The sequence below is a fragment of the Drosophila montana genome, unplaced genomic scaffold, assembly GCF_035044405.1.
Source record: "Drosophila montana isolate Dmon_TW-CO22-7 unplaced genomic scaffold, ASM3504440v1 contig_2081_1, whole genome shotgun sequence".
Classification (NCBI taxonomy): domain Eukaryota; kingdom Metazoa; phylum Arthropoda; class Insecta; order Diptera; family Drosophilidae; genus Drosophila; species Drosophila montana.
This window is the reverse complement of record NW_026996991.1, coordinates 1,519,902-1,540,745: the sequence shown is the minus strand read 5'-3', so window position 1 is coordinate 1,540,745 and position 20,844 is coordinate 1,519,902. Positions and strand designations below refer to the sequence as shown.

At 41.1% G+C, this 20,844-nt stretch overlaps 1 protein-coding gene across 1 annotated transcript; it reads right to left on the bottom strand.

Annotated features, from left to right (window-relative positions):
• Positions 1-17,076: 17,076 nt before the first annotated feature.
• LOC135426800 (histone H3-like centromeric protein cid) lies at positions 17,077-17,703 on the bottom strand. Its single transcript, XM_064680094.1, has one exon. It carries the CDS (start codon positions 17,701-17,703, stop codon positions 17,077-17,079), a length of 627 nt encoding a protein of 208 aa, XP_064536164.1.
• Between the last annotated feature and the right edge of the window lie 3,141 nt (positions 17,704-20,844).

Sequence of the window (20,844 nt, the reverse complement as noted above, 5' to 3'; positions counted from 1 at the left end):
CGACCGCCACAGCATGTTGTTGAGTTTCTGTCTGATTTTTCTACACTGTGCTGTTGTGCGATGTTTACAGACACTAGAAGCAGTGTGCGATGTTTATAGAAATAACTCTCAAACGGATTTGCTTAGCAATGCACAGCGACTGCCAAACTGTTGATGAGCCTGCCAATTTTGTGAATTTTTACAAATTAAGGACACACTGGAAAATAATATATTATTAATTTTTTATGTTTTATTCGTTAATAAGTGTAGTCTGTGTTGGTTGTACTGCACAATTACTGTACCTAGGTGGCTAGTGTCCTGCCAAGCTCCAACTCAGCATACTACTATTTGGCGATGTTCACAGCAATTCGGGTAAAACTGTATAGCTGAGCAATGCATAGTGGCTGTAAAACTTTTTTGAAAATTGGAAGAAATCTTGATAAAGCCAATTTATTCGAAATGCTTTTTTTTGTATCCCTTGTGCGTTGTACTGAGTATTTACTGTAGCTGGGCGGCAAGTGTTCTGACTACAAAGGCAACCGTTTAGCAAATCAAACATCCTGCGGGTTATCCTTAAGCGTGTGTGGCAGCTGGCACGCCCCGCGTCCTCTGAAAGGATAATTGCGCCCATTTGCGCAAAAAGGATGCGGCGGCTGTTGTTTTAATTACAGGTTACAGCCTGTTCAATGGACTAACAAGGATAATGATAAAAAAGGCAAACAGCTAATTCTCCGCAGGACACCATCCGGAAGAGTTAAGCGACGGCTCCAAAGTCTAACTGAAGAATGTGAAATCTCTGCGTGGGCTTTCCTGGAAGCCACAGGACACACGCAACATGGCAAAAAAAAACAGTAAAAAAGGACGCAGGACATGCAGTCAAATGGCGTCAGTCTTATGCGTGGGAAAGGTAAACAGCAAGAGGACAATAAATAATGGGCTGCGCACAGGCAGAAAGGACAATGCAGGACAATAATTATTGATTGCAAGCGACATACACACACACACACACACACACACACACAGGCACACACACGCACACATAGCCAAATCCTGCCGAATTGCAAAACAAGGAGGAAGAGCGCCCATAAAAGTGTTTGCCAAAGGATTGCGTGTCCTGCCCGTTGCACAGGACTTGTGTAATTTATGGCCAGGACTGACCAGCATGCCCAGCCGCAGCAGCTGGCACCACCCGTCGGCGCAAACTGAACGTGGTCAGCTCCGGTAGGGGCAGCAGTTAGAAGAAGAAGCAAACCCATTGTCGAATCCTTTGACTCCTTTGACTCATTTAATTACGAATTTATGTGGCATGGCCAATGCGTTTCGTCATGGCCGACGGCGCAGGCGCAACAAATCCATATTTGACTGGCAATAATCACGCGGCGGCGGCGGCCGCGGCAGGACGAAAAGGATAGTGAAAGTGTGCGGCAAGGAGCCATAAAAAAAAACATGTGGACACAAGAGAAATCTAAATATAAACGACGCGTGGCCGTGTCCTTTATAGCTAAACACAACAAGTGTTAAGCGTGTGAATCTCAAACTGTAATAGCTGTTGCCCTCAAACTGTGAGTGGAAAATGTAGCTATTGATTGACTGATTGAGTGACTGTCTGACTGATGAGCTAAGCAAAGGGCCGTCAAAACTAGCTGACTAAATATTCAGCGAAGTGCTTAACTTATCTGTTGCAGCGGAAAACTAAGGCGGAGACGGGAAAATTCCTATTGTAGTTGCCGAAAATTAGTGGAAAACGATTGAGTGCAAATGTTTTGGTTCCACGTAACTTTAAACTTACATTCAAAGAAGTTGGAAAATTGTATGGATGGACAATTATCTGTTTAACAGATTTACATAAAACGTGCTGGGTTCCACTGGTTCCAGAATATTCACAGCTTCGCGTGGAATTTGGTACTCAAGTTTGTTTGGATATGCTTTTTAATCTTTCGTCGAAAAATGGTACGGAAAGTTTGAAAGTTTTCCCCGGGCAATGCCGGGTTATATGTATATGTATTTAGCTATATAGAATTGGCACGGGAAATCAAGTTGATTTGAACGCGTTTTTTAAAGATTGGCTTCAATTCGAACACCTGACACGAGCGATGCCGCGCTATACCGGACTATACAAGCTATATATCATTGGATACTGGTTCCAGAAAATCCTTGTTGAATACAATCTAAACTGTTTTTCCGTGCAATGCCGGTCTATTTCGGACTATACCAGCTATATATCATTGTATACTGTTTCCCCAAATCCACAGTTCTGCGTGGAAATAGGAATCCATGTCAGTCAAAGGACGTTTTCTAATCCGCCGCCGGAAAAGGATGCGGAAAAGTGTCGGCTACAATTCGAACACTTCGCCCGTGCAATGCCGGGCTATATCAGCTATATAGCATTGGATGCCAGGACTCGCGCTGCATATGTGATAAATGGCTTGGTCCTTCGCCAGCTGACAGGAAGTCAAACGACAAATTAACTCGACTAAACTACACGCGGCGGCGCACATTTTCGGTTTTATTTTTATAGTCGTTGACGTTTTTTTAATGAATTTTTGGGACTTGGATGCGGGGAATGTTTGTGGAAAAGTGCGTGTGCCCCGGCGGGGCAGGGGATTGGGGGAGGGGGAGGCAGTGGGGCAAGCCGTTGCTGTAGATTCTCAAGTATTTTCGATGGCGTTCATTTCGACAGTTTCGAGTGCGTGTGGATGTCCTTTTCGTAGATAACATAAAAAGTAGGTTGTTTTTTAGGCGCAGGATATTAAAAACTCTTGATGTGAAAATCTCAGGAACTGTTATGAAAATTGTCAAAAAGTTACCAACACTTTCTCCCAAATGGTTCAAACCTAGACAAGAGAGTTTCTTCCTCGACTCTTTCCTGCCTTGGCTGCGTCTGCAAAAACATTTACGGGGTATTTGCCAGTCGTTCTCTTTTAAGTTTCAAATACTTTTGGGGCCTGTTTTGTAGTGCTCTCGAACTTTGATTGAGAAGAAGCTGTCTTGTTTTTGCCTGACATAGCGTCAAGTTGTGGCTGTGGGCGTTACATGCCGCACGAACAGGACATGTGTGTGCCGCATGTCCTGCGCCCCACAGGTAAGTTGCGCGCATAAGCTGGACACGCCTGCCCCCGCCTCTTTTCAGCCCATTTTAAGCTACGTTTTACTTTTTTGGCTGTTTTCTTCCTTTCTGGCGGACATTCGTTGCCTCGTGTCCTGATGTCCTGATGCTCCAGCCTGGTCGCTAGGATACCCTTTTGCTTTTAAGGCAGCCGCCTGTTATTTGATGCCTTGTTAACTTTCATCTGCGGGGAGTTGGGGGGGGTGCGCAGGCGGCAAAGCAGGAATTCGGCTTGTTTTAGCTTGTTTTTTACTTTATATTTTTTTTGTTTCTTCGGGCAGCAGCTTCTTGTTTTTCAATGAATGTCCTTTCTGGCTAGGACAATGCGTGTTGCTGCCGCTGCTCGTTTTTCTTCTAATGAAAAGAAAAGTGGGCTTTCATTTTTCATTTTCTTGTATACTATTTTTTATTTTATTTTATTTTATTTTTTTCGAGCACTTCTTTGAGCTGGGATGAGTCCGCTGCGTGGTATTCGCTTTCATGTACCTTGGAGTTTATTAGCTTTAAGCTGGGGGCAACACGACCCTGTGTGTGTTTGTGTGTGTGTGTATGTGTATATGTGTGTGTACGTGGACAGCTCTTTGGGTTACCTGGGCAGCCGGGTGCCTTTGAAAATTAAAGCAATTATCGCGAGAGGTTAGCTGGGAATCACTTTGAAAAGCTTCACAAAAATATGGCAAGACCATGTTTTGAGATTCTGTTCGAAGCTTATCCTAGAGCTGGATCTCTTAAAGCTTTAAAGTTGTTCTCGAATTAAATATTTCTTTAAAGCTTTTCTAACCCTTTTGAGGGATTCTGGTCGAAGCTTATCGTATAGCTCTGCGTAAAAAAGCTCTATAGAATTTAATAGTATTTTAGAATCACATTTAAAGGTCTCGTTTTAAGGTAATTTTATTTAGCACTTAAAGCGTAAAAGAATCTTTCTAGGCGTGGCCCATTTTAGAGTTGGGTATGAAAATATCTATAAAGCTTGATTGAAGCTTATGCTTAACGTTATGGTAAGCTTTCTGAGTTACAATTGGCAGTTACAGCTAGTTTCAGATTGAAACAATTTATAAAGCATAAATATAATCAAAACTTATTCAAAACCAACGCTTAAAGCCTTCTCATTTGACAGTTAAAGCTAGTTTAAAATTGAACTAATCTGTAAGGCGGATATATTCAACAATAGTTGTTAGCTCAAGCTGAAAGCTTTGTTTAGCTTTTAAAGCTAATATTAAAGGTTTTGAGCTCTTATTAAAGCTCTAACACATAGACAGCTACTGTTAATTTAAAATTCAAAAAACTATAGAGTAAACAAACAATGAAAGCTCATTTTAAGTTTAAGCTCAAAGCTTTAGCTAGCTTGTCGAGTTACTATTAAAGCTCTTATAGTTTTAAGATACAGCAAGTTTGAGGTTCAGTGCTAATTGTGATTATAGTATGTTAGAGTTGTGTACGATAAAGCTAGGTTATCAAAAAATATTATTTCAAGATCAGCCTTAAAGCGCTGCTGCTAGGTTTGGGAGTCACTTACAACAAATTCCATTTACATATTTCACACGCTACTCAGATGACGCGCCACTTCATTAATAACCCAACATATCCTGTCACACTCGAGTAGGTCCCGGGCAAGGTGCCCAAGTGGTTGAGCATCCACAGCAGCTGCTGTGTCCGCCGATCCTTTGACACATTGTGACATCCTGTCTGTCCTCGCGTCTGGCCCCAAAGAGCTGCCCTAATCAGGGCTCGTAAATATTTTGAACAGCTCACATCGTTTACAAGTTTTGAATTACCTTTAAGCGATTCATTTATCACATTTGAATGGAAGTACTTGCCTAGCCCTTGGCTCGTTGTGATTGGCCAACCGCACGAAAAGGGTTAACCCAGCCGCACAACCCTTGAAGCGGGCACAGCCCTAAGCTAAAGCTTGGACTGCAGCTTTTTCAATGGCCGCTAGCCTGCTGCGATTCGTGCTGCGGCTTGTTGATTTCCAACGCAGCCTTTGTTTAGCTCTTGTGTGCACGCAGCAGGCGGTCAGAGCTTTCGGTTCGCAGCAGTTCAAGGAGGAGTTCGGGACCAAGGATTCCACTAGACTGCATCGCATTAGGCTCCAGCTGGTTTGCGGTCTTAATTGCTGTGGTTTTTCTGCAAATATTTTGGCTGCTTGTGGCCAAGTGCTACGCACATCCCCGTGCTCCGTCCCGCTCTAAGCCGCTCGCTTAGGCACCTTGCCACAATGCACCCTTTCCGCAGCTCTCTTTGTCGGCGGATTTAGTCTAATCGCTTTGTTTTGTAGGTGGTGGCTTAGGATTTCAGGCGCTGGCTCACTTTGATGTCGCATTGGTTGCAAAGGATTACCGCAAAGGCTGAGAGAAGCGCTGTGTTGGGCAGGAGCTGCGCCTGGAACACCCTGTACACAAAAAAAGGATAAGAATGATCGAAAAGTCCCCGAGAGGTCCTTGCACGCGAAGAGAAATGTCATTCTAAATTCGAATATGAGTTTAGATATGATTCTAAAATAGTTTCTACTAGATTTGAACAGAAAACATATTTTCCTGACTCTAGTAACTCGGGAACTATGGGCACTAGGCCTACAAAATTGCGTATGCAGACCTTCTGAGACACCGACTTTGAAATTATTACAGTGCAACCCAGGAATATGGTCTAGGTTAGAAATTACGAACTATATTCAACCGTCAAAGTGTCAAGTAACGTGCATACACAAGAAAAAAAAGTCATTATAGATTCTAATGTGACTAAATTAGAATAGAGGTGGCATTCCGACAAAGTTTCTACTTGATTTATGCAGAAAGCATATTTCCCTGACTGTAGTAACTTGGGAACTACGGCAGCTAGGCGTACAAAATTAGGTTTGCAGACTCTCCAAGGCCCCTTCTTTTAAATTTTACAATCCCAGCTCAGCCACAGTCTATATTCGACATTACGAACTATATACAACAGTCAAAATGTCAAGAAAATGTCACTATACATCCTTATGTGACTATATTAGAATAAATATCGCGTTCTGACAGAGTTTCTACTTGATTTAGCGGAAAACCAATTTTCCTTACTGTAATAGCTCGAGAACTATGGCAGCTAGGTGCATGAAATTTGGTTTGTAGACTCTTCAAGGCCTCTTCCTTAAAATTTGACAAACCCAACTCAGCAACAGTTCTATTTAAGACATAACCAACTATAGGAAACAGTCGAAGAACAAAGTTTTTACACTCGAAGAAAAATGACTTTCTAAATTACAAATCAAATTCTGAATAAAGTTTCTACTTAATTTGAATACAAATCTTCCTATATGCCTGACTATACAAACTCAGGAACTATGGCAGCTAGGCGCACAAAATTTGGTATGCAGACTCTCTGAGGTCCCTTTTTTACAATTATCCAAACTCTGTTAGACATTATCTAATTAAAATAAATATAATTGAAAAGGAAAGAACAACTCTCGCACGCAACGTCGCCTGTGGCAGGACACTTGCACGTGTTGGCAGGAAATCCCCAATGCATTGGCATTCCGGGAACTGTCTGGCAAAGGATGCTAGCTCATAGGAGTGTCACATAGATACACTGTCGCGTCCTGTTTGTGGGCGTGCAATTGTCGCAGCTCATAAAAAACAATAACTAGGTAGCTGGATAAAAAATTTATGAGTTAGTTGGCAGAGACGGGGCAAGGCAACAGGACATCGACATGTGTCCTTAACTCCGACTGACAGCAGCAAATGTGACTGTTTGTTGTGTGTGCCTGGAGGGGGTGAGGAGTGGAGATGGTGGGGGGTGTGGGGGCAAGGCTAGCTGTTGCATTTTATGCGCCAGCTTAAGTTGCCCAACAAATTTTCATATGTTAAGCTCGGGCTCGGAGTTGTCCGCACATTCAAAATAATATTTTTTTGGGGCTGGGATTTTAACACGAATTAAGCAGTTTTTATGTGCTGCCCCAGCCCCCTTCCCCCATACCAGGTAAGCTCCAAGCTTGTGGCAAAGCCGCCTAATGGCCACTTAACTGAATTTATTTTTACGGCGGCAGCAGAACAAGGCTCTATTCCCTGGCAGGATCAACTGTTATATATACATGTGGCTCAGTTTACAGGCTGGACCAAAAATCCGTGCCAATTTCATTTGTTAGCAAAACTTCGGCACCGGCTTAGACAATCCGCTTAACCCCTAGTCCTGGTGTCAGTGTCTAGCCTAATCCCTTCCAGGGAAACCGTGTGCTCTGGCATTTCAAAAACGTGCCGCAACATTTGCATATCTCCCATATCAAAGGTAGGTGTAACCGTCGGCTGCAAATTAGCCAAACTGTTTGCAAACTCTGAACGCTTCGTGTTCGGCTTAGACGGTTCGTCCTGTGATCTGCTCTGCAGGATCTTTGCCCTGGGCCTTGGCCCTGGTGCACCGAGGCGTGTGCTATTAGCCGTCTAATGCCAGTGTTTACTTTACTAATCAATGCCCAGCCGGCGGCTTCAGCCTCGGCTTCAGCTGCCCAATCTCAGATCTCAGTTTTGGTTTGCTTTTCTTTACCCATTGCTCATTAGATGCCCAAAGTGTGGCATGACCTAACCGGCTGGTTAAGCTACTTGGTAATTAGCCAGTGGGTAGTACAATGGATTACAGCTGTTTAGCCCAGGCGCATAATGCGAAAGAAACGGGGTTTTTCTCTTCAGGCAGTGCAAGGATTCCAGGCTTTTCGATAAGTTTTAGCACGCAGTAAAATATCTTGGCCTAAATTGATTTTGCTTTGAAATAAAATATATAAAATATATACAAAATAAAATTTAAATGTGAAATTTTAAATTTAAATGCTGTCTTCCATTTTAAGTCAACATTCTAACTTACTTTATTTATTTATTTATTTTTTACAAAAAATTTGAATTTAGTTCGTTTTAAGCCTCCTCTTCACTAAAAATTTATTTAATTATTTTATTATGTCTTAAAACTTAAATAAATATAAATATAAGAGGTTCTAGTCGGGAGCTCCCAACTAGGGGAAACCCTGAACCCTCTTCTTCCGACAGGCGATAGGTATAAAATGAAAGATACTTGATATATATATACTATTCTAGGAGCTACATGTCAAGTTTGCTGACTCTACCTCATATTATTGGCCGAAATTGCTCAAAAAACAGGATTTCGATATCGAAAAGGGGCAAGTTATTGAATATCGGAAACAAACTCGATCTGCGCGGGCATTAGGAGGACCTACAGTCAAAATTGCAAGTCTCTAGCTCGTAAAGGCTCTGAGATCCTTGCGTTCATACATACGGACAGACGGACGGACGGACAGACGGACGGACGGACAGACAGACGGACATGGCTAGATACACTGTTGATGCTGATCAAGAATATATATACTTTATGGGGTCCTTCTGCCTGTTACATACATTTGCACAAATACATAATACCCTGTTTATCCATTTTAATGGGTTCAGGGTATACAAATAAGCTTTAAATCGTTTCAATAAATATTGTTTGTTTAGCTTAACCCAGCCTTTTCTTCATTTAACAAAATATAATCGGTCTTATTATTTATTTATTACTTTTTGGCTTAAAACTTATAGAAAATGTTGAAAACAATCTTGAAAATGGTTCATTAGCAATTCTTTTTGCCAATCTAACTAAATTTGTAAGCTCTTTCTTCATTACACAGAAAAAAATGTGACTTAAAAGCCTTTCAATTCCCCTCCTCACAATATATTTAATGATTAATGAACTTAAAATCGTTTCACTTACAATTTGTTTGCTAAACCTTACCCAATTTATGATCTCGGCTTTCCTTCTACATAGTGGAACGTGGAGTGATAGTAGCTCAATGGGAAGGCACATGCCTGGGAATCGAGAGGAACTGGGTTCGATTCAATCATTATTATCAATTATTTAAAGTAAATATTTTTATGCAGCGCAATCGATAAATAAACATTTATAATATCTCTTAGAAAATGCCTTTTTCGTATATATTTTACTAATACCAATTATTGCTACATTTTCTACCATATTAATTATTTTTTTTGGTTAACTCTTTAAAGGTAAATTACGTCCATATTTTAGTAAACTTTTTTTATCAAGTCTAAAATTGGTCTAACTGTTTTTTAGAGCCAACAAAATGGCTTTAAATAGAATATAAAAATTGTTTGCAGTGCACTCTTTGAGGCCAGCTCACTTTGATCGAGTACAGACCTTCCCGCTGTGCGAGCATTTGCCGCATTTCTTTTAACACCTACGATTTATACGTGTTGTCCTCCGATATTATACCCTCTAATAGGCTAATTCCTGAATGCACATTGTCTACCCTTTGGAATTGACAGGACGACTTTTATTGCGCACCTATTTGTAACCTTAGGGTTAAGGAACCCTTTGCCTTTCGGCTAAGATGCTTGCGGTAAATTAAGGCCGCATTGTTTGCTTCGGCTACCCCTCGCTGCATTTTCCCCCTTGCTCCGTTTAACCCCCAGACATTGTCTGGTTCGCACCTAATGTAACCCTATAAATGCGAGCCGAGTTTCAGCTATTCTTTAACCATTTTTTAATGGTGCTTCATTTCCTTTGTGTGCGAGCTGGCTGTCTTGGAGTTTGTTTGTCAGGATTTATCGTTGTTCGATTTTTTATGCTCAATCTGGAAATACTTTAGGGCCTCTGTGCGGACTGCCTTACCCCTATTCGTGAGCTGCTTAACCTTTTAACCAATGCCAGAGAAATCCCTTTCTTGTAGGTGTTTTGATTTATTGGCATTTTCAGTTATTGTTTGCGATTTGATAAGTTGCCAAAGGACCAAAAGGATGTGCCCAGACAGGGTGTGGCAGCACTGTTTGTACTTCTTTTTTTGTCAGAAAAAAACCATTGAGGATTGTCTTGCAGTCCGCTTTTTTTTTTACGCTCTGCAGGTTGAGCAACTATATTCCTGGAACTCTCAATGAAATAAGGCAAATGCCGCTCGTAGTCATATTTCGGGAAATATTGCAGCTATCAAGCTGAAAATTGGTATGTGGATCTGAAATTAATCAATTTAATATGGCTTGTACCTAAAACTAGAGGTTATTATTGTACATTTTCATTTATTAAAAAGTACCATATTTATATTTAACTATATATTTTCATCGGCATTTCCTTACACACTTTACCTCAGAGTCATATATCGGCAAATATTGCAGCTATCATGCTGAAAATTGTTATGTGGATCTGAAATTCATCAAATGTTCTGGATTTTATCTAAAACTGGAGGTAAGAACTGAAGTTTTTCTTTTATTGAAGAGTATAAAATTGCTTATATAGTATTCTATTTTGGAACATGTTTCTTCGATATTTCTTTACAATCTTAACTAAAGAGCCTTATTTCGGAAAGAATTGCAGCTATCACGCCTTAAATTGGTAAGTTTATCAGAAATTCGTTTAAAACCTGGCTTATATCAAAGTCTACCGCTAGAAATTGAAACTCTGCATTTATGAGCGCATTTATTTGTAAATTTTGAATCATTTTCATTTTTGATCTTGGTTTATGTTTTCTCGAGCAGTTTCTTAGCTCTCGGCTATATTTCTTACCCGCTCAACCAATTACTTTCACTTTGCAATGCAAATACACAAAAACAAATAAACATATCTGCTGTTACCTGATACCCTACACGACACAGTACTCGACCCTCAACTACGCTCAATGCCGCAGCATCCGTTCTGCATACGCCACAGAGAGCCAGACCGGCAGCTGTTGTTTGGATATTTGTAAAGAGAATACCTTTGCAATTTCGATGCAATCATTGCATTCCTGTTATCCTTGCTATCCTTAATCAAATACTGTCCCAGGGCTCAAGGTGTGCCCAGGAGATTATGCATGTTGGCGCGCGCGCGCGCTCTTTCGCTTTCTTCAGTCCTCCTACCCTCCGCAGCGGCTACCGGAGATCCTTAAGATACACACGCACAAACAATGATTATGCAAGAAAGTGTCCTGCAATGTGGCCTGGCCTGGCCATATGTTGCCACAAGCAATTGTCTGGTCAAGTGCTGACCGCAACATTTGCCACGAGTGCCCCATAGATCTACTCAGATCTACCCAGATAGTAATCTGTCCGCCATTTTGCGTAGCCAAAAACTCGCACTCACACACACATATGCTAATCAGTCTCTCAGCCCCCATTGGCAGTCTGGCAGCACAGCGCAGCGCACAGTAAAAGGGGTGGCAGGGCCCGCAGAGGACGCCATATTTGACTTTCGCCTTTCGGCATGCTGCGTGCCACATGTACCCGCAGCGCGTGTGTATCTTTGGCCTGTGTATCTTGTATCTTTTGCTCTCTGCTGCCTTTTTTTTTAACCGAGTTGAGGCACATTTATTTTCTTTTTTTTTTTAACATTTTCATTTTTTATGTGAGTGGATCTGTTTTCGGGGCGGGCACGTATGTGCAAAGTTGTCGGCCTGCCTCTGGGAACCCCCCGCCTCCCACGCCTTCTGTTTGGGGTTGCATGCCCTGTTGGCTGTGCGTGTGTCTACTTTTCGTTGCCTGTGTGTTGTTTTTTAATATCGAGATGACTTGACTGAGTTATTTTGGGGCCAGAACATGCAGAGGGTGGCCCATGTTGTGGCTGTTTACACACAAATCAAAACTTGGAGCTTCTTTTGTGCTATTCGATTTTTAGAAAATATCTCAAGCTCTTGCTGCGTATATATACATTTCTATACATATCTATAAGTATGAAGTATTTCCTGAAAAATAAATGAGCAGTATTAAAAGAAATTTATAAATATAGATCTTGTGTTTCTGTCCTTCGAATTTCTTTTAGTGTACGTTTTACCAACTAGTTCCACAACAAAGAAATGATGACAGCCAAAAAAGGAGGGAAGTCCAAAAAAATAACTTAAGAATTTCGAAACTTCTTGATTTTGAATATTGTCTCCCATTTCGTTTAGTGCATAGTTTCTGGAGTTCTTGGCCCATACACCCATGAACATTTCATGAAATTCTCGTCAACTTCTTCACATTCAAAGTTTATTTCTCCTCAATTTCTTCTAGTGTAAAGATCTCGAGCTCAAGAGCCCAACACAACATGAACTCTCTTGAACTTTTTCACTTTCCCAATTTCTTTCAGTGTACATCAACTTGAACCAGTTCTACAGCACAAAAATTATGACAGCCATTTTCTCGACATGCACGCCCACATAAACGAGGCAGTTGCCTAATACTTTTTATAGGCCACGCATTACGATAAGAAACTCTTTCGTATAGAGATTCGTATAATATTAAAATGGGGTAAAGCACCCAATTCCAGCGCCAATGAGCGAAGAGTAAAGGAAAATAAAAATGAAACCAAACCAAAACGGAAGCTGTCGAACTTTGGGCTGGAAGTGGCACTGTGACTAGGTCTGCGGCGGAGGTGGAGTTGGAGGCAGCTGTCGGACGTATTTTTGGGTTAAAATTTATGCGCAACGCATGCAGATGAGGGTCGGTCGTTATATGGGGAATTTGTGCGGCATAGTTTCTAGTTTCTGTGCGTGTGGATGTCGGAAGTATGAGATATTTCCGCTTGAACTTAAAGTTGATTTGGGCTTCTCGACGTCAGCATTAAGAGATATAGTATTGCTGGGAGGTAGGCGTTCAATCAACATATAATCTAATACACAGCTGTTGTTACGAGCCCGAACCCTTAACTTTAATGACAGCGCGTCAACAAAGCCATTAGAAGGCGGCTAGAGAGTAGAACCCTTGCCCATATCCCACACCCGATTAGACAAATTTCTACACCTTAATTGCTTTGAAAACAATCAAAAATATGGCACACTCAACACACACACTGGTCGCTCATATGCTGGTCTCTCACGGTTAACGCCAGGGTTGGAGGGCAGTTCAAGTGGTCTGGGGTCAGTCTAACCCTTAAGCGTGGGGGCGCCAACTGTTCGTGCTTGTAATTTGAATTTAATAGGAATATTATGTGTTTGTTTTGTCCAGCGAACCCAACGGAAGTCCACAATTTGCCCACGCACAAGGGTTAAATTTCGACAAACAAAAAAAATGAACAACTATCTTTCTTATTGTTTCATAGCATGTGATCTATTGTTTGGATAGAACATATGAGTAGGGTTGACCGGTTTCGCATTTCCTCAGCCAGGCAATTAAAGGGTTAGCTCTGGGTGTGGGTGTGTATAATGGCCTTAGTGAGTGATGAGATCTGGCTAGGTATAGGGGCTGAGACGATGTTCACTGGGCAGTTACAAATTGGAAATTATAGGCCTGTTATTACAGCAATAATATTGATGCAAGCCGGTTGGAAGCTCTCCTGCTCAAGCCCGGAGAAGGTAACCTCCATAGCTAAAAATATATATTTTGTTCTTATGAATATGAAGAGAGTGTTCCACTGAATATTGCCAAGAATCGAAGCTAAACTCTGCATCATGAAAATAGAAGACAATCGTTCAAGTCTTTGAACTGAACCAACGAAAGTTCTTTTAATTGGCCGCCCTGAAAAGTATTTCTATAAAAGGAAATAAGCTCCTATCCCAAAAGCTTCATAAGTTTGCTTTGAATTTTCTATTTAATAGAATTTTATTTGCACTTATTTTGTTAACACTTTTTTTAACCTTAGCTTTGAATCACGAAAGAAGAAATCAATGTTTCAAATTCTTGAACTGAAACAAACACAATTTTTAATTATTTTTGTTTTTGTATTGGCAGCCCTGTAAGGTTTATCTATAAAAAGAAACAAGCTCCTTCCTCGAAAACTTCATCGGGTTGCATGTCGTGCCACAATTTTTGGCCTTCATTTCGGCTTGCCTCCATTTGTTGCCCAAATCGTGGAGTCATAAGTCAATAGCGAACCCTTTCCGCCTGTCAAATGACTGCCAGACAGACAGGCAGGCGGACGGATGGATGGACGGAGTGGCAATCAAAAACATGGCGTTGCAAGCAATTTAAATAAAATGCCGCATCAAACACGCCACCTGGCGGCCGATATGAAATTTTGATTAATAAAACGACGCCGACAACGACGGAGACGACCCGTTAAATGCCTTCGCGTGACAAACGCAAACTGTCAGCGCCAACGCCGCCCCCAACCGCCCCCCCCTTGCCTAGTTGGATTTGAACGGAACCAATACATTTGTGAGCGTAACATGCCATAAATCAAGCGATACGTTAACTTGATGATTTCGCGTTATAAACAGGCAACTTTTTATGCCCGGCCCACTTGGCCTGCCCAGAAAAAACTAAAAAAATAAACCAGAGGAAATACATGGCGAACATTTAATACTCTTGTAGACCTACAATAGCAGTATTTGCGACAGATTGTAACTATAATGATGTAAGAATTTTATTCTTATATAGGGGTTCGTGTCGAGATTTGAACTGGCAACCTTCCGTATACGTACTGCAAGCATATCTTAGCTTTAAAGCTAAGCATTGAAAATAAAAGAGGTATAAGAGTCAGATATTAATGCTTATTAAGAATATAAATACTCTATGGGCTCAGAATTGACTTCCTTCAATGTGAGGTTAGATTAAGAAAAAAACAAGTTTAATGAGATTAATTCCGATACAATCTAAGATAATTAAAACATGCGTGCAATTAGCCATTAAATTTTTAAAAAACGTTTTTCATTTGATTTTAATACAAATCTAAAGGTACAGATAAGTTATGTTGAATGAATAGTATTTTAAAGGTAAAGTAGAATGAATTATAGTTTAAAGGTTATGTAGAATAAATAATTCTTTTATACATTCCACTTTGTGACAGAATTCAGATACCCTCTAGAAGGGCATCAGAAACACGAGGCCAAAGCCAAGTTTCTTGTTTATATTTGGGGTGTACGCTTAATAGTGTCCACAAATACACACACACAAACACACACACACACACTCATACACAATCGAGTCACATGTGTATTAACGGTTTTTCTAACTGCTTTCTTGGTCCTAATGCGGCGCACATTACAAAATACAAAACCAAAGACCAAAATGCTGGGCACTTTTTGGCCATTAATCAAACTATCTCACGGGAGCATCACACACAGCGACATCATGAACGAGTGTGTGTGTGAGTGAGTGTGTGTTTGGGGCCAATCTGTATCTTTGTATCTCTTAGCTGCAGATATTTACTTGACTTTTGATAAGCAAACGAACCCAAAAAAAAGAAGAAGTCATGGTCATTCGTTTTTTAGCATATGCTCCCAGTAGTAAATTAAGTTGCCAACGAAAAATGAAGAAGAAGCGGAAAAAAAAACAATCCCAAATAACAGCAAAGCTGAGAAAACAGTCAAATTGAGATGCTACCCGTACTCACATGTTCCGGGACTAACGAGAGGCGGACTCTGGGTTACGACTTTTGCTGCCAGTTGACAGTTTGATTAGAATTCGACTGGAGGGGGCTGTTGGGTGGCGCAGCGGTGGGGTACAGTTGTGTTTGTGGCAACTAAAAACCAAAGTTGTTAGCAACTGGCACAAAACTCTGGGGAAAGTTGATTACAAGTAGCCAGAAGCTCTCTAAAAACTTAAAAGTAAGGTTATGTTGAAGGTACAAACGATTTAAAAAAAATATATTTCACAGTCTTTCATAAAGGTTAAGTGAAAAAAGGTATAATAATACTAGATCCAGAACTAAGATTAAGCTAACGACAAAATAAAATTTGCAGGCCAGTCAGTTACCTAAAATCGAACTTAATTCGATTTTAATAAAGATTTCTTAAAATTTATTTTATGCTGAATGAATAATCATTTTAATAATGCTAGGTTTATTATTAAACTAAATTTAAGACTAAGATTTATTCAAAATTCCATTTCATTTTTCATTTCAAGAGTTTTTCACAATTCTATTAATTTTATCTAGCAATTCTAACCTAAATCCCTTAACCCAATTGTTTTTAAGGGTTGCTTTTAAACGGCATTGCAGTTCATCCCACATATTGAATATGAATTCTAGTAGATGCTCTTTAACTTTTGCCACATTTCGTGCCACCTACTCCAAAGCCAAGTGTCTCGAAAATTGAGCAATCGTACAGTGGGTTCGTGGCTGATGAAACTGTTGCGATAAGAGAAAGCGAACGCTAAAAAAATGCAGGAGGCGCCGCGGAGGGTAAAAAAGGACACATTACGGGATGCTTGTCCGGCGTGCGGGCAAATAAAAAATCACATTAGAAACACACGTTGCCGTCAACACCCGACGAGCAGTCTCTGCCGCTGGTCGTGTAATAAATGATCTATGTAATAGACCTATATGTGGCCGAGAGAGAAAAGTTTGTCCATAATATGCTTTTATCTCCGACAGGCCGACCAAGTGACCAACGTCCTTCCCCCTACCAGCCCACAGCGAGGTGTGGCATAGTCGTTCTTTTTTAGGCAAATTTCGATTGTGTGCATTAGATTAGCAAGCGTTAGGTTGAGGTGTGGGCCTTGTGTGTGTGGGCTACATTATAAGGGTGTAAATAAAAATATTAACACTAAACCCACACGCACACCCCAATCAGAGAAACGAACCCCAACCACGACACTCGAGACCGCAGCCATTTGCCTCATGTCATTTGGGAGCACATGCATTAGCATCTTATTGTTGTGGATTCGATTTGCTCGGGGTTTGTTTTTTGTTTTAGCATACAAAAGCCTCGAAACTGGGGGAAGCTGTTGCCATTTAAATTGAGTAATCACTTGGGGCAAAAGTTTTCGCCTCTTCTCCGTCGATTTTTGCTGAGTGGGCGCTAGCACATATGATGCAAATGAATGATTGGGCTTGAATTGGGTTGGCCAGAGTCTTGAGTTGAGTATAGCCTCAATTCGAAGCAGCTACGATACGAATGGGATATGTGTCCAGCTTGAACAAGACTTTCAAACAGACGGACATGGCTAGACTGGTTAGGCTCGTCGTCGCATTCCAGATTGTCTTATGCTTTATGGACTCGGCGATGTTTCCTTCTGCATGTTACATGCATATCTCCTTGTTCCCCATTTTCACCACTTTTCCGCTAATCTAGAAACAATGTTAACAGTATTTTAATATACAAAAGTACATAACAAGGCAATTCAAATTCGACTTGCGGATCAGAGTTGTCCGTGCAACTTGCAGACGAATGCCATCAAGGCCATGTCGCGCACCTCCAAGGTCACCCGACTGCGATGCAGGGTCATCAGGTAAGAGTCCTGAAAGCGTTGCGTAAGAAACATCTCCGTGGCCGTCTGCAGAGCCTCCAGGGCGCCAACGGTGATGCGATAGGGCGTTTCGGTGTGCTGCAGCATAATCTCACGAACCACGCGTCCAAAGGACAAACGCGGTATCATAAAATGTGGTGAACGCCGCAGCGTCCGCACCTCGCGCCTGAACTGGGCAGCACGCTGCAAAGGATTCGGTTGTTTACGGCGAGTTGCTCGGGCAGGTGGCGGTAACTGTGGCGGCGTCGGTGTCTGTGGCGGCGAAGGTGTCTGTGGCGTTGCCGGTGGCGGTGGTTCCGTGGCAGCGACGGTATCAGGTGTTGCTTCCTCGCCTGCCACTGGCGGCTCCAAATTTACCACAGCCGCCTCCTGTTCGCCTTGCAATTGCTGCTGCTGCTTGCGTGTCGTTGAGCAGCGTTGTTCAATGGCCAACATACCCAGAATGTTCAAATCAAATGCCGCCGTTAAGTCAGATTCATCCAGGGACTCATTGGAGCCTTGTGCATCAGTTCGACTCATATTAATAATGTTTTGTATTGCTTAAAAATGGCAAAAACTAAAACAAAACCCAACAATGCAAAATGTAAACAAAGTACATTTTTGCAATTTAGTGTTGGAAATGATCGTAAATTGATTGATGAAATGAACAGCGTTCATTCGCGCTGCAGCACTGAGTGAATTTTCGTGGACGCGGCAATCGACGCGCTTATTTTTGTCTAATTGGAAACTACGAAATACGCGTATTATATGAGTGCAGTGTAAGGGAAAATAATAAAAATATATTGTTGAAATGATAAAGTGTGCGAAATTCATGAAAGTTGGCTGAAATACAGTGTATATTGTGGTTTCTTAGCAAATTAAAATTGCTTTCACCTGTTATGCGTATTTCCTGAGGGTATTTGCTAGACGCTGCAGTAGGCGATCTTTTTTTTAGCAAATTGAAAACTACAAAATAAGCGAATTAAATGTATGCAGTGCAGTGTAAAATAATTTAGTGATATGTTGATTCGTGAAAGTGATTTGTGCTTTATTTTCTTTTTTTTTTTAAGTTAAAAATGCATGGCAATTATGCATATGTGTGTATGTGTGCATCCATATTTGTTAATGTGTTGGGAAATTCCCACGTGTGTGAATATTTCCTTATATGATGATGGGGAAATTTTGCATACTATATGAATACATACATTTGTGTATGTCCCGCGAGCTTCAATGCGTCTGCGGCAACGCGCGAATGTCACAGAAATGTTATTCTTTTTTTTCCATTTCACTCTTGCGTGCGCGAATCTACATTACGAGAGGAAATAATCACAAATAAATTCCCAATTGGCATTTTGGCGCATTTTTTAACAAAACGTGCCACAAAGTAAGTAAAAACTGTTTATAATTAGTATGAGGTTATATTCGAATATACCCACTAAAATATAATTAAATACAGTGAAAGGCTCAATGAACGGGCAGCTAAATAAGTCCTTCACAATTTTAAGCAAGCTTTCAGTGTAGTGTTGTCTATATGCAGTCTATGCATTTACCGCTAGCATCGATACCTGTCCCTGATAACTCACTTGAGACCAATAGAGCGTTAGAAATAGCTGCCTAATCCCCAGTGTAGATCACCTGGTCTGAATTCTGAACACACAAATCAAGTGCATTACTTGTCGAAATTGAATCCTTCAGCCGTACCCATTTTACTCTCGACCAGTCCCTAGCCAATCCCCTATGGCAATCGGACAATTACGAGGCATGAGCTGGTGAAATTTGGAACGCACGAATGACTTTTCCAAAAAGGATTAAAGCCGGCCAAATTAACGGGGCCGAGCTCACATAATTGCTGGCTCGTCTGAGTGTTTTTTTAAGCCACCCACACAGACAGGACCCTCCGGGCTCTTGGGTTAAGTAAACAGTTTAACGGTGCAGGATCTCAGAGAGAGGTTACTTGCAAAATTAAGAGAAAAAAAAAAGAAAATAAATGCAGAGACTGCGTCTTGGGACAGCCTTTGTTTGTTCTAATTAAACGGAGCAGGCGTGGAAAATGCAACGTCATGAGAAATGGACGACGTCTAGAGAGATCTACGTACTTAGGGCCAGCTAGGTAGCGGCAACTACCATGGGCATTCGGGAATTCTTCCTCTTTCTCCTTTGCATAATGCGTAACGGCGGCTTTATGCAAAATATTTGCCCATTGTTCGCATGTCAGCAAGGATAAGGGCCAAGGCAGGGAATGCAGCTAAGAGAATTTCGCAATGCAACCGAGATTCGAACCCGTGACCACCATGGTCCATTGCCTTGCATATGATGTGCTACCCAATGTCCGATGTCCTGCGGCGTGTGAACGTGTCCCTCTGGCTGCTGCCCGGGGAGTCATCTACTTTTTCAGCACTACTTTAAATGAGACTTTTTATTTGGTGCAATTTTAAGGAAATGTTTTTTAAATGTCCTGGGTCGTCGACAAGGTCAAGTGCTTAAGATGTGCGAAAAAATTGGTTTCTTTTTTATTGTTTTGCATAGGTAGGCATAATATTTTGATGTTTGCCCGGCGATAATTTTGCATATGTTCGGTCCAGGACCTTGGGGTCAAGCTCATAAGTGGGGCAGAACTGTGTGAGAAATTCAATTTACATTGACAGGGAAAGCGGGAAAGTTCTTGGAACTGAACAAGAGTGTTATCTGATCGGGATATGGTTTTTATTTAAATTGAAAAAGACCTTAAGATCTTTCAGCAATTGCTAAGCGATTTAAGAGAGAGCGGTTCTTAACTTATGGAACAAAGGAAATGTGATAATCTGATAACATGCCTCCTCTTTCTATTTTTCTTTATTTTTGTATGTAGTTTAGCAAGAGTTAGCTTATTTTGTAGAGAAATTTAGAGTTAGTCTAAGGTACAGATAATATGATAAAATGGAGTATTCTACAGAGAATATGGTCTTGGCTTTCCGTTTGCTGTAAAATACAATCGGAATTTATTATTTACTCAGTTTCTTTGACAACCCATGTAAAAAGAGAGTCTGTTGTTAAGCATTGTGAGGCTATTTTGTGCATTTTATACCCTTTTCGTGAGAGAGTGAAGACGAGTATATTCGTTTTGGGCAATATCAGTCTGTCCATAAATATATATCTACCCAATTTAAAGCTAAACTCTAAAAACTTGAAACATGGACTCTTCTATATTTATTTTTTTTCTTTCTGTTTTCGAGTTGTTCCCAGTTTTAACTAGTCTGTAGAGAATATTGCGCAGCCGTTTGCATCTGAGTGCAACGTTTTTACGCCATTTTTTTCAAACATTTGTTGCAAGTATTTCTCATATGCATTTTCATAATTTTGCAACTGATGACCAGCGCGCGTTGTCTCCTGTCTTTGTCCCCTTTTTTGCATAACGCCGTTTGTGCAACCCCCTCGTGTGCCTTTCGGTTGCCGCTTGGCAGCTTGCCACATTGCCATAAATAACAGATAGGCGAGCCGAGGTGAGGCAACGATCGGGGCGCCCCCTTTATTTTGCATTTTGTACAAATTTTTGGCATGGAAATGTGAAAATGGAAATGGGAAATGTATGTAGGGAAAATGGAAGTGGAAAAACATGCAAATGGCGCGCTAAAACGCTGCACAAAAGCAAATCCTAGACGGAAACATTGTTTGGCCAAAGCGCCAGGCGCAGCATACACACAC